Source organism: Dendrobates tinctorius, unplaced genomic scaffold (assembly GCF_039654945.1).
Source record: "Dendrobates tinctorius isolate UK_male_01 unplaced genomic scaffold, ASM3965494v1 ptg000236l, whole genome shotgun sequence".
NCBI lineage: Eukaryota > Metazoa > Chordata > Amphibia > Anura > Dendrobatidae > Dendrobates > Dendrobates tinctorius.
Window position 1 is genome coordinate 2,733,999 of NW_027361903.1, and position 14,820 is coordinate 2,748,818.

The following is a 14,820-nucleotide window of genomic DNA, read 5'->3' on the forward strand; positions in this document are numbered from 1 at the left end:
TCCCGAATTGAGGCAGAAATTTTATTCTTGCAAGAGACCAGAATAACAGACATGGGGGCCATCTATAAAGCACGGAGGGAGTGGAGGTGCGGACCCTCATACTGGTCTCTTGCGGCCGAGCCGTATAGCGGGGTGGCAGTCCTTTTTAAGACTGCAGCTGTTGAATGCCAACGGGTTACTGAGTTGGAAATGGGGAGGTGCCTGATCCTAGATGTCTTCATGAGGGGACAAGAGCTCCGGCTCATCAACATCTACGGCCCGCAGTCCAAGTGGGACCGCAAATGTCTCTTCCTGAGGATCAAGCCCTTTCTTTTTACGAGCCGGCAGGTGGTCTTCGGTGGGGACTTCAACACCATTACGAGGTCCCGTGACCGGGGGGGTCCCGGAGATCGCCTGGCTTATGATAGCGTCGCGTTGAATAGCATAGCCAGTGAAGCTCGCCCGGTGGATGTCCACATCCGGCACACCCCAGGTCACAGGGGTTTCACCTACCATAGGGGTAGCAGTAGGTCTAGAATAGACAGGTTTTTTTTGAAGGAGGACGCCATCTTTTCTGCTGTGTCCGCAGTTGAGGTGGAGTTCTCCGATCACGGTCTAATTTTCTTTTCTCTGAATGTTGCAGAGACTCCTCGGATGGGAAGAGGGCTGTGGAAGCTCAATTCGTCCCTTCTGGAAGAAGCGGAGGTGAGACAATCCTTCGAGGATTTTCTTCAGAGCCAGGTACCGCTGATGGATCTCTGTAGTAGTAAGTCAGAGTGGTGGGAGATCTTCAAAAAGCGGGTGGCGGGGTTCTTCCTTCAGCTCTCGAGCCTCAGGAGTCTGAATAGGCACCGCTTGTATCAGGCTCTGGGGAGGAAACTCGAGCAGCTTGTCTGTGGTGTGGGTGATGGGAAAAAAATAATAAAAATAAATAAATAATAAAAATAATAATAATAATAATAATAATAATAATAAAAAAATATATATACATAGAGAGGTGTTAAGCTGGTGTAGGTAACTTTGCCAATAAAGAATTGGCTAGGTTTGTTTAAGGCAGCATGGGCCAAGAATATTATTTTTGTTTTCCTGTATATAGGTATGGGTGGAAGTACGAATGGGGAGTGAAAGAGAGTGAATGGGGGTGAAGGATTAAAAACTGTTTTTCATTATTTTATGGGAAAAGTTTGTTTTCTGTTGGAAAGTTCCTGCTGGGGGTCCCCTAAGCTGGAAAGATTGGGGACTATAACAAGTTGCGGTTTTGCACAAGTTTCTGTATGTCCTAAGTGTATGATTAATGTGTGTATTTTGGTTTATGTGTTTTCTTTTCTGGAATGTTGTGTTGTATTGTTTTTGATATTTTATAATAAAAGAGATACAGGATGTAACTCAGGATCAGTAATGTAATGTATGTACACAGTGACTGCACCAGCAGAATAGTGAGTGCAGCTCTGGAGTATAATACAGGATGTAACTCAGGATCAGTAATGTAATGTATGTACATAGTGACTGCACCAGCAGAATAGTGAGTGCAGCTCTGGAGTATAATACAGGATGTAACTCAGGATCAGTAATGTATGTGCACAGTGACTGCACCAGCAGAATAGTGAGCGCAGCTCTGGAGTATAATACAGGATCAGTAATGTAATGTATGTACATAGTGACTGCACCAGCAGAATAGTGAGTGCAGCTCTGGAGTATAATACAGGATGTAACTCAGGATCAGTAATGTATGTGCACAGTGACTGCACCAGCAGAATAGTGAGCGCAGCTCTGGAGTATAATACAGGATGTAACTCAGGATCAGTAATGTAATGTATGTACATAGTGACTGCACCAGCAGAATAGTGAGTGCAGCTCTGGAGTATAATACAGGATGTAACTCAGGATCAGTAATGTATGTACACAGTGACTGCACCAGCAGAATAGTGAGCGCAGCTCTCGAGTATAATACAGGAGGTAACTCAGGATCAGTAATGTATGTACACAGTGACTCCACCAGCAGAATAGTGAGTGCAGCTCTGGAGTATAATACAGGATGTAACTTAGGATCAGAACAGGATCAATAATGTAATGTATGTACATAGTGAATGCATCAGCAATATAGTGAGTGCAGCTCTGGAGTAAAATAACTCAGGATTAGTACAGGATAATAATAGCTTTACCAATGCAGCGTCCAATGTGGAGACTGCTTCAGGATCTTTGGTGGCATCACAATCATGTGACTGATCATGTGACCGTGTGATCACCACAGGTCCTGCACTCTGTAGAGTCGGAAGAATTGGGGACGAGATGGGCTAGTGGTAAGTTCATATTGTCTGTGCATCTCTCTGTGTATATAGAATGTATGGGCTCCTGGTGGTATATACAGTATATATATATATTTTACAGCGGTGAGATGATGATGAAACGAGGGAGGACATTTCAGCCAAATAATGATCCCAAATACACGGCCAAGGAAACTCTCCACTGGTGTCAAAGACAGAAAACAAAGCTGCTAGATTGGCCGAGCCGATCACCGGACCGGAGACTAAGAGAAACTGTATGGAAGGAACTAAAGCTCAGAGATCATAGAAGGAGCCATGGAGGCTTCAGGATGTAACAAGCGTTTGAGTGGAAGAATGGGTCAAAATCCCACCAGAGCAATGTCTGTGACTAGTTTCCCCATACAGGAGACGTCTGGAAGCTTCATGACCAACAAAGGGTTTAGTATGAAGGACTAATTACATGGCAGTAACATGTTCAGCAGCTTTACACATAGATTTCTTAGTAAACTGATGGTAAGTTCCATCCTTCTGTCACTGCTGTATTAGTGCTGCTCATTCATTGGGTGATGAAAATGATGATTGCTCTCGGCAGCACATTGCCCGATCTATACTGCAGATGTGCTGCTCATGACATGATCCGTATGGGGACGGAGTGATCTTCTTCATCCTGTGTATTGAGATCAGGAAACAAGTGTCGAACGACTCCAATATTAGCGATCGCTCGTTTAGCGGCCTGAACTCAGCGGGTGTAAATACAACCGAAATGTTTGTGTGATGGCGCAACGTGTCAGCATTTAGGCCGCACCGGGACTGGCCGCAGTCACACAGAGCCGGTGCCAAAGCTTCATTATCAGCGTCTCTCCCCGGGATCCGTGTGAGTGACAGCTGCAGGAGCTCATTACGGCCGCTGTTTGCTCCTCTTCAGCACGTCCGTTCTCTCCCCACGCCGACTCCGTTGTGTGACCGCTGGGTTTGCGCGCTGCAGACCTGGCAGCGAGGAAGGAAACGCCGATGAAATGTGGCAAGGTTATTCCGCCAATTACCGAGGTTTGTTAGTGCGAGTCGACAATTAAGCAGCAGCCGTGCACGTGACGCCGGAGATTTATCATCCTCTGCAGAAACAAACACGAGACCTCAACGCCGAGCACTGGACCAGCACCATTAACACGAGGCCGGCCAGTCACTATGTGTCAGCAGCAATTAGCGGCGGAGCAAGGAAAGCTCATTATTCTCTAGAGGTTACTCAGCGCCGTCCGCGAGAAAAACATCCAAAGATGTGATACAGCAGACGGAGGTGGGCGAGAAGTGGGTGGGCGAGAAGCGGGTGGGCGACAAGCGGGTGGGCGACAAGCGGGTGGGCGACAAGCGGGTGGGCGACAAGCGGGTGGGCGAGAAACGGGTGGGCGAGAAGAGGGTGGGCGAGAAGAGGGTGGGCGAGAAGAGGGTGGGAGACAAGTGGGTGGGCGAGAAGATGGTGCGCGGGAAGAGGGTGGGCGAGAAGAGGGTGGGCGAGAAGAGGGTGGGCGAGAAGAGGGTGGGCGACAAGCAGGTGGGCGACAAGCGGGTGGGCGAGAAGAGGGTGGGCGAGAAGAGGGTGGGCGAGAAGAGGGTGGGCGAGAAGAGGGTGGGCGAGAAGAGGGTGGGCGAGAAGAGGGTGGGCGAGAAGAGGGTGGGCGAGAAGAGGGTGGGAGACAAGTGGGTGGGCAAGAAGTGGGTGGGAGAGAAGATGGTGCGCGGGAAGAGGGTGCGCGAGAAGAGGGTGCGCGAGAAGAGGGTGGGCGAGAAGAGGGTGGGCGAGAAGAGGGTGGGAGACAAGTGGGTGGGAGACAAGTGGGTGGGCAAGAAGTGGGTGGGCGAGAAGATGGTGCGCGGGAAGAGGGTGTGCGAGAAGAGGGTGGGCGACAAGCGGGTGGGCGAGAAGAGGGTGGGCGACAAGCGGGTGGGCGAGAAGAGGGTGGGCGAGAAGAGGGTGGGCGAGAAGAGGGTGGGCAAGAAACGGGTGGGCGAGAAACGGGTGGGCGAGAAACGGGTGGGCGAGAAACGGGTGGGCGAGAAAAGGGTGGGCGAGAAGAGGGTGGGCGAGAAGAGGGTGCGCGAGAAGAGGGTGCGCGAGAAGAGGGTGCGCGAGAAGAGGGTGCGCGAGAAGAGGGTGCGCGAGAAGAGGGTGCGCGAGAAGAGGGTGCGCGAGAAGAGGGTGGGCGAGAAGAGGGTGGGTGAGAAGAGGGTGCGCGAGAAACGGGTGGGAGACAAGTGGGTGGGGAGAAGATGGTGAGCGGGAAGATGGTGCGTGAGAAGAGGGTGCGCGAGAAGAGGGTGCGCGAGAAGAGAGTGGGGAGAAGAGGGTGCGCGAGAAGAGGGTGCGCGAGAAGAGGGTGCGTGAGAAGAGAGTGGGGAGAAGAGGGTGCGCGAGAAGAGTGCGCAAGAAGAGCGTGGGCGAGAAGAGGGTGGGCGAGAAGAGGGTGGGCGAGAAGAGGGTGGGCGAGAAGAGGGTGGGCGAGAAGAGGGTGCGCGAGAAGAGGGTGCGCGAGAAGTGGGTGCGCGAGAAGTGGGTGCGCGAGAAGAGGGTGGGTGAGAAGAAGGTGCGCGAGAAGTGGGTGGGCGAGAAGAGGGTGCGCAAGAAGCGGGTGGGCGAGAACAGGGAGGGGAGAAGAGGGTGGGCGAGAAGAAAGTGGGGAGAAGAGGGTGGGCGAGAAGAGGGTGCGCGAGAAGAAAGTGGGGAGAAGAGGGTGCGCGAGAAGAGGGTGCGCGAGAAGAAAGTGGGGAGAAGAGGGTGGGCGAGAAGAGGGTGCGCGAGAAGAAAGTGGGGAGAAGAGGGTGCGCGAGAAGAGGGTGCGCGAGAAGAAGGTGATTCATGGTGAGAGCTAGAAATGTGTGGAGACATTACTGCACCTGGAGGAACATTACTGAGCAGATCTCTAATTCAAGACCTAGAACTTTATAATCATGTAATAAAACAAAGAGTCATTACTGTATCAAAGAAATCATTTACAGACTGTGTAGAGAAGATGAGAACTGTCTGATTATCATCACAGAGTCCGCAGAGAAGATCAAGGACTGTGTTACTCATCACAGAGTCCACAAAGGAGACCGAGAACTGTCTGATAATCATCACAGAGTCTGCAGAGGAGACCGATGACTGTGATACTCATCACAGAGTCCGCAGAGGAGATCGAGGACTGTCTGATACTCATCACAGAGTCCACAGAGGAGATCGAGGACTGTCTGATACTCATCACAGAGTCCACAAAGGAGACCGAGGACTGTCTGATACACATCACAGAGTTCGCAGAGGAGACCGAGGACTGTCTGATACACATCACAGAGTTCGCAGAGGAGACCGAGGACTGTCTGATACTCCTCACGGAGTCCGCAGAGGAGACAGAGAACTGTCTGATACTCATCACAGAGTCCGCAGAGGAGACCGAGAACTGTCTGATACTCCTCACGGAGTCCAGAGAGGAGACTGAGGACTGTCTGATACTCATCATGGAGTCCAGAGAGGAGACCGAGGACTGTCTGATACTCATCACGGAGTCCAGAGAGGAGACTGAGGACTGTCTGATACTCATCACGGAGTCCGCAGAGGAGACTGAGGACTGTCTGATACTCATCACGGAGTCCGCAGAGGAGACCGAGAACTGTCTGATACTCCTCACGGAGTCCAGAGAGGAGACTGAGGACTGTCTGATACTCATCACAGAGTCCACAGAGGAGACCGAGGACTGTCTGATACTCATCACGGAGTCCGCAGAGGAGACCGAGAACTGTCTGATACTCATCACAGAGTCCACAGAGGAGACCGAGAACTGTCTGATACTCATCACAGAGTTCGCAGAGGAGACCGAGGACTGTCTGATACTCATCACAGAGTCCGCAGAGGAGACTGAGGACTGTCTGATACTCATCACAAGTAGAGTCCACAGAGAAGAAATATACAATAGAAGAAAGCCCAGCACTCATACATAGAGGAGAGAACATTCTGCCGACACTTAGAACTTCCCGATGACATTACGAGCGTTCAGAACCGACAAAGAGTTTTCTACAGAGAAGATGCACAAAACTTCTACAGAAGGCTGCACCGAAATGACCGAGGACTTTCCAAAAGAAATCAGAGAGCAGAACTCTGTCACGTATCTGTATTGGGCGGCTCAGACGTTTCACGGCAGCTGTGAAATATCTCCGGGAGCTGCGGAAAGTTCTGCACAGAAAAAATAAGTTTTACCGTTTATTGGGCCGTGTGCTGTGCGGATAATTGGTCCTCACGACATGAGTGGGGGAGGGGGATTAATAGGGAATAATGAATATGAACATTTGATCACTTCTAGAATCCTGGAACAATTAGCAGCCGCCGATACAACAAGGAGAAGCTTCATCTTCATTACATCTGCCAGAAAGTGAGATAATCACCCCAGCGGCTGACACCTGCAGAGCGCAGCAACCAGGGGAGCAGAGCAATGCTCTGCAGAGAGTGGCGACAATTCATGCAGGTGCAACTCCGGCTACCAGAGAAATGCTCTGCAGAGAGTGGCGACAATTCATGCAGGTGCAACTCCGGCTACCAGAGAAATGCTCTGCAGTAACGTGACATATCCCGAGGGTACAGCATCCGCTACCAGGGAGTAAGAGCAATGCTCGGCAGAGAGACGCGAGATGTCCTGCGGGTATATACAGCAGGACAGGAGGAGCGGTACTGTGCAGTGTATATATACAGGAGGAGTGGTACTGTGCAGTGTATATATACAGGAGGAGTGGTACTGTGCAGTGTATATATACAGGAGGAGCGGTACTGTGCAGTGTATATATACAGGAGGAGTGGTACTGTGCAGTGTATATATACAGGAGGAGTGGTACTGTGCAGTGTATATATACAGGAGGAGCGGTACTGTGCAGTGTATATATACAGGAGGAGCGGTACTGTGCAGTGTATATATACAGGAGGAGCGGTACTGTGCAGTGTATATATACAGGAGGAGCGGTACTGTGCAGTGTATATATACAGGAGGAGTGGTACTGTGCGGTGTATATATACAGGAGGAGTGGTACTGTGAAGTGTATATATACAGGAGGAGTGGTACTGTGCAGTGTATATATACAGGAGGAGTGGTACTGTGAAGTGTATATATACAGGAGGAGTGGTACTGTGCAGTGTATATATACAGGAGGAGGGGTACTGTGCAGTGTATATATACAGGAGGAGTGGTACTGTGCGGTGTATATATACAGGAGGAGTGGTACTGTGCAGTGTATATATACAGGAGGAGTGGTACTGTGCAGTGTATATATACAGGAGGAGTGGTACTGTGAAGTGTATATATACAGGAGGAGTGGTACTGTGCAGTGTATATATACAGGAGGAGGGGTACTGTGCAGTGTATATATACAGGAGGAGGGGTACTGTGCAGTGTATATATACAGGAGGAGGGGTACTGTGCAGTGTATATATATACAGGAGGAGTGGTGCTGTGCAGTGTATATATACAGGAGGAGTGGTACTGTGAAGTGTATATATACAGGAGGAGTGGTACTGTGCAGTGTATATATACAGGAGGAGTGGTACTGTGAAGTGTATATATACAGGAGGAATGGTACTGTGTAGTGTATATATACAGGAGGAGTGGTACTGTGAAGTGTATATATACAGGAGGAGTGGTACTGTGCGGTGTATATATACAGGAGGAGTGGTACTGTGCAGTGTATATATACAGGAGGAGTGGTACTGTGCAGTGTATATATACAGGAGGAGTGGTACTGTGCAGTGTATATATATACAGGAGGAGTGGTACTGTGCAGTGTATATATACAGGAGGAGTGGTACTGTGCAGTGTATATATACAGGAGGAGTGGTACTGTGCAGTGTATATATACAGGAGGAGTGGTACTGTGCAGTGTGTATATACAGGATGAGCGGTACTGTGCAGTGTATATACACAGGAGGAGTGGTACTGTGCAGTGTATATATACAGGAGGAGTTGTACTGTGCAGTGTATATATACAGGAGGAGCGGTACTGTGCAGTGTATATATACAGGAGGAGTGGTACTGTGCAGTGTATATATACAGGAGGAGTGGTACTGTACAGTGTGTATATACAGGAGGAGTGGTACTGTGCAGTATATATATACAGGAGGAGTGGTACTGTGCAGTGTATATACACAGGAGGAGTGGTACTGTGCAGTGTATATATATACAGGAGGAGTGGTACTGTGCAGTGTATATATACAGGAGGAGTGGTACAGTGCAGTGTATATATATACAGGAGGAGTGGTACTGTGCAGTATATATATACAGGAGGAGTGGTACTGTGCAGTGTATAAATACAGGAGGAGCGGTACTGTGCAGTGTATATATACAGGAGGAGTTGTACTGTGCAGTGTATATATACAGGAGGAGTGGTGCTGTGCAGTGTATATATACAGGAGGAGGGGTACTGTGCAGTGTGTATATACAGGAGGAGCGGTACTGTGCAGTGTATATACACAGGAGGAGTTGTACTGTGCAGTGTATATATACAGGAGGAGCGGTACTGTGCAGTGTATATACACAGGAGGAGTTGTACTGTGCAGTGTATATACAGGAGGAGCGGTGCTGTGCAGTGTATATACACAGGAGGAGTTGTACTGTGCAGTGTATATATACAGGAGGAGTGATACTGTGCAGTGTATATATACAGGAGGAGTGGTACTGTGCAGTGTGTATATACAGGAGGAGCGGTACTGTGCAGTATATACACAGGAGGAGTTGTACTGTGCAGTGTATATATACAGGAGGAGCGGTACTGTGCAGTGTATATACACAGGAGGAGTTGTACTGTGCAGTGTATATACAGGAGGAGCGGTGCTGTGCAGTGTATATACACAGGAGGAGCGGTACTGTGCAGTGTATATACACAGGAGGAGTTGTACTGTGCAGTGTATATACAGGAGGAGTGGTACTGTGCAGTGTATATACACAGGAGGAGTTGTACTGTGCAGTGTATATACAGGAGGAGCGGTACTGTGCAGTGTATATACACAGGAGGAGCGGTACTGTGCAGTGTATATACACAGGAGGAGTTGTACTGTGCAGTGTATATACAGGAGGAGCGGTACTGTGCAGTGTATATACACAGGAGGAGTTGTACTGTGCAGTGTATATACACAGGAGGAGTTGTACTGTGCAGTGTATATACAGGAGGAGTGGTACTGTGCAGTGTATATATGGATTTCACGCCGGTGTTTTCTCAGGTTTATGGATCTCTATATTTAGTAATTAGTCCTAATTAGTCTTGTGTGTGCAGTAAATAGATATCAGAGCTCGGCTCCTATTCCGGTAATTACATGCCGGTGATCGATCAGTCGTTATACGCGATCGATCATGAATCATATTTACATTATCAGATTTCAGGAGCGCAGCTCTGGAGTCACCTGACGCGGTGGAGCTGCCGGAGGAGATGATCTAATGACTGTGATCCCTATGACATTATTAAGATCTCCGCTTGCTGTCAGTGATTGGTGACCAGTCCTCTGTGCTTGTTACAATGTAATCAGTCTGGATCCGGATAGAGGACAGGTGAACCCTCTGACACCGCAGCCATCTGTTCTGGCCGTAAATGTGGGGAAAAGACTGAAACTGTAACAAACCCTCATCTGTGAGAAACATGAGGTCAGTGCTGCTAAGGGGGTCACACTGTGCAGATAGTGATGGCTATCAGCGAGAGTATGGAAAATCCTACAGCTGCAGCCTATTGTACTGTGACATCACTGTGTGCATTATCCCTGTACTGTGACATCACTGTGTGTATTATCCCTGTACTGTGACATTACTGTGTGCATTATCCCAGTACTGTGACATTACTGTGTGCATTATCCCAGTACTGTGACATCACTGTGTGTATTATCCCTGTACTGTGACATCACTGTGTGTATTATCCCTGTACTGTGACATCACTGTGTGTATTATCCCTGTACTGTGACATCACTGTGTGTATTATCCCTGTACTGTGACATCACTGTGTGTATTATCCCTGTACTGTGACATCACTGTGTATATTATCCCTGTACTGTGACATCACTGTATATATTATCCCTGTATGTGACATCACCGTGTATTATCCCTGTACTGTGACATCACTGTGTGCATTATCCCTGTACTGTGACATCACTGTGTGCATTATCCCTGTACTGTGACATCACTGTGTGCATTATCCCTGTACTGTGACATCACTGTGTGTATTATCCCTGTACTGTGACATCACTGTGTGCATTATCCCTGTACTGTGACATCACTGTGTGTATTATCCCTGTACTGTGACATTACTGTGTGCATTATCCCAGTACTGTGACATTACTGTGTGCATTATCCCAGTACTGTGACATCACTGTGTGTATTATCCCTGTACTGTGACATCACTGTGTGTATTATCCCTGTACTGTGACATCACTGTGTGTATTATCCCTGTACTGTGACATCACTGTGTGTATTATCCCTGTACTGTGACATCACTGTGTATATTATCCCTGTACTGTGACATCACTGTATATATTATCCCTGTATGTGACATCACCGTGTATTATCCCTGTACTGTGACATCACTGTGTGCATTATCCCTGTACTGTGACATCACTGTGTGCATTATCCCTGTACTGTGACATCACTGTGTGCATTATCCCTGTACTGTGACATCACTGTGTGTATTATCCCTGTACTGTGACATCACTGTGTGTATTTTCCCTGTACTGTGACATCACTGTGCGTATTATCCCTGTACTGTGACATCACTGTGTGTATTATCCCTGTACTGTGACATCACTGTGTGTATTATCTCTGTACTGTGACATCGCTGTGTGTATTATCACTGTACTGTGACATCGCTGTGTGTATTATCCCTGTACTGTGACATCACTGTGTGTATTATCCCTGTACTGTGACATCACTGTGTGTATTATCTCTGTACTGTGACATCGCTGTGTGTATTATCCCTGTACTGTGACATCGCTGTGTGTATTATCCCTGTACTGTGACATCGCTGTGTGTATTATCCCTGTACTGTGACATCACTGTGTGTATTATCCCTGTACTGTGACATCGCTGTGTGTATTATCCCTGTACTGTGACATCACTGTGCGTATTTCCCCTGTACTGTGACATCACTGTGCGTATTATCCCTGTACTGTGACATCACTGTGTGTATTATCCCTGTACTGTGACATCACTGTGTGTATTATCCATGTACTGTGACATCACTGTGTGTATTATCCCTGTACTGTGACATCACTGTGTGTATTATCCCTGTACTGTGACATCACTGTGTGTATTATCCCTGTACTGTGACATCACTTTGTGTACTCTTAAAAGAAAAACAGAGTTTTTGGACAGTGTTATTCTAGTTTCACACTAGCGTTTATGAGCGTGGCGACGGCCTGCGCACGGCCGCCGCTAAGCCCCGCCCCTGCCGCTCCTCCGCCGGTAGCTCCGCCCACCGGCGCATGACGCTGCATGCGCCCCCTATCTTTATCACAGGGGGCGCAGGCCGTGCGCAGTATGCGTTTGGCGGCGCATGCGCCTTTTTGACGGTGCGCCGACGCAACCAAAATGCAGCAGGTTGCGTTTGGCGCAGGTCGGCGCACCGTCAAAAGGACGCATGCGCCACCAAACGCATACTGCGCACGGCCTGCGCCCCCTGATAAAGATAGGGGGACGCAGGGCGCATGCAGCATCATGCGCCGGTGGGCGGAGCTACCGGCGGAGGCGCGGCAGGGGCGGGGCTTAGCGGCGGCCGTGCGCAGGCCGTCGCTGCGCTCATAAACGCTAGTGTGAAACTAGCCTTATGCAGTAGAAAAAATAATGTTCTGTGTGAAAAACAAGATAATCTTGCAGTTTTGAGCCCTTTTAATGGGTAACACAAATGCAATCAGTGATGTCAGCGCTCGGGCGTCCTGCGCTCCTTCCTCAGGCGCAGTAGAACACCGTTATAGCCACAGGTGAAGCCGGACGTTTCCATCCGCTCTATAGAAAGACATCTGCAGGATTCTCTCAGTATCTGACATGAAATCACCATTCACCTTTCCTGTGTTAGGTCACTTAGGATTATTATTATATTTATTAATATTTGCCAAATGTCGGAATATTGAGAGAGCGAGAATGTTTAATGCATTGTTATTACTGTAGAGTCAGCAGTTTCCATACACTAACATTACTCGGCCTGTACACAATCCTGGACGGCCCATGTGATGAGGTCGTACGTTTGGAAGCTTCTGATTTTGATTCTGTTTTTTGGCAACACCGGAGTAGAGACACCGGTGGATGTTTTTTAATGCGCACCTGAAACACATTGCTTCTTTGTGTAGCATCACGGGAAAGTCTAAAGCAATCAGCCACCCCATCATCAGTAACATACCAGAGCTCTGAATCCTCGGCCTCACCGGCCTCCTGCTGATACTGAGTGACATCGTGCCTTATACTCCAGTCACATCCAGAGCTGCATCCTCCATCCCGCTGGGCCTGATAGCAGGACTGCATGTATACATCAGGTCCACGCTGGAGGAGCATGGACGAGACCAGAACATCAGCTGACAGGTCGGGGACCCAGACTCCAACGCGCATGGTGTGTGCATCTACACCAGTGGCCCTCAACCTGTGGCCCTCCAGCTACTGCAACACTACAACTCCCATCATCACCTGACTGCTCACAGGTATCATGGCAGGAAGGAAGTTACATTTCTGCAACAGCTGGAAAGCGACAGGATGAGAAACCCTGGTCCACTCAGAATGTGGAGGCGCTATGGATGCAGCTCTGGATGGGACTAGAGTAATCCAAGATAATTAAAGCAAACGATTTCCAGTCATTTAATATGATAGAGGTTTATCCTGTAAGGTCACCGGTGTGAGGCGCGAGACACATGACACCTCATGGCACAATTATTCAGAACTGTCACTGTAAGTAGTGACGTTACAGGTAATCTGGCGTCTTACCTCCGCCGGTCCGCGCAGGATCTCCGTCTGCTCAGCTCCTCCCACTTCTAGCGTCACATCCACCGAGGCAAACGGTCGGCTCGCCATCTGCTGTCGCTCGCGCATAAGTTGCTGCGGAGAAGAAAGTTCATTTGTTACATTGTTCCATCAACAGAAAGGAGACGTCAGGAGGACGGGTGCAGGGCGGACCCCGGGGTGTCGCTGGGGGTCCGCAGTATGGCCACCGAATGGTAGGCCTGTGTGTCGTCAGCGTACGGTCCGGGTGTCATCAGTGTATGGTCTGTGTCATCCGTGTACGGTGCGGGTGTCATCAGTGTACGGTCCGGGTGTCATCAGCGTATGGTCCGGGTGTCATCAGTGTATGGTCGGTGTCATCGGCGTGCAGCCGCCCGGGTGTCATCAGTGTATGGTCTGTGTCATCAGTGTACGGTCCGGGTGTCATCCGTGTACGGTCCGGGTGTCATCAGTGTACGGTCCGGGTGTCATCAGTGTACGGTCCGGGTGTCATCAGTGTACGGTCCGGGTGTCATCGGCGTGCAGCCGCCCGGGTGTCATCAGTGTATGGTCTGTGTCATCCGTGTACGGTGCGGGTGTCATCAGTGTACGGTCCGGGTGTCATCAGCGTATGGTCCGGGTGTCATCCGTGTACGGTCCGGGTGTCATCAGTGTATGGTCTGTGTCATCCATGTACGGTGCGGGTGTCATCAGTGTACGGTCCGGGTGTCATCAGCGTATGGTCCGGGTGTCATCAGCGTATGGTCCGGGTGTCATCAGTGTATGGTCCGGGTGTCATCAGCGTATGGTCCGGGTGTCATCAGTGTACGGTCCGGGTGTCATCAGCGTATGGTCCGGGTGTCATCCGTGTACGGTCCGGGTGTCATCAGTGTATGGTCTGTGTCATCCATGTACGGTGCGGGTGTCATCAGTGTACGGTCCGGGTGTCATCAGTGTACGGTCCGGGTGTCATCAGCGTATGGTCCGGGTGTCATCAGTGTATGGTCGGTGTCATCGGCGTGCAGCCGCCCGGGTGTCATCAGTGTATGGTCGGTGTCATCAGTGTACGGTCCGGGTGTCATCAGTGTACGGTCCGGGTGTCATCAGTGTACGGTCCGGGTGTCATCAGTGTATGGTCGGTGTCATCGGCGTGCAGCCGCCCGGGTGTCATCAGTGTATGGTCGGTGTCATCGGCGTGCAGCCGCCCGGGTGTCATCAGTGTACGGTCCGGGTGTCCGTTTTTACCATCAGTCACTGATGTTTTTCACAGATGGATAAATAAATGACAAAGCTTCTCCTGTACTTTACACTGTTTAACACGGACGGTACGAGGCCGGCACACGAGCGGCACACGGATGGTACACAGATGACACATCAATGTAAAACCAGTGTCGGATTCTAGGAGGAACCGGTGATGACCGATGCCGGATAATAGGACGAATCGGTGACGACTGATGCCGGATTATAGGAGGGATCGGTGATGACCGGTGCCGGATTATAGGACAAATCGGTGATGACCGGTGCCGGATTATAGGACGAATCGGTGACGACTGATGCCGGATAATAGGAGTAATCGGTGATGACTGGTGCCGAATTATAGGAGGAATCGGTGATGACCGGTGCCGGATTATAGG

At 49.7% G+C, this 14,820-nt stretch overlaps 1 protein-coding gene across 2 annotated transcripts in view; it reads right to left on the reverse strand.

Moving 5' to 3' along the window:
• Window positions 1–14,820, reverse strand: part of ATRNL1 (attractin like 1) — a 775,749-nt gene that overhangs the window by 143,573 nt on the left and 617,356 nt on the right. For both annotated transcript variants that reach the window (XM_073556584.1, XM_073556585.1), the window contains one exon: window positions 13,193–13,303. In XM_073556584.1, the coding sequence (XP_073412685.1) occupies window positions 13,193–13,303 (111 nt within the window). The remainder of the gene's footprint in view (window positions 1–13,192; window positions 13,304–14,820) is intronic.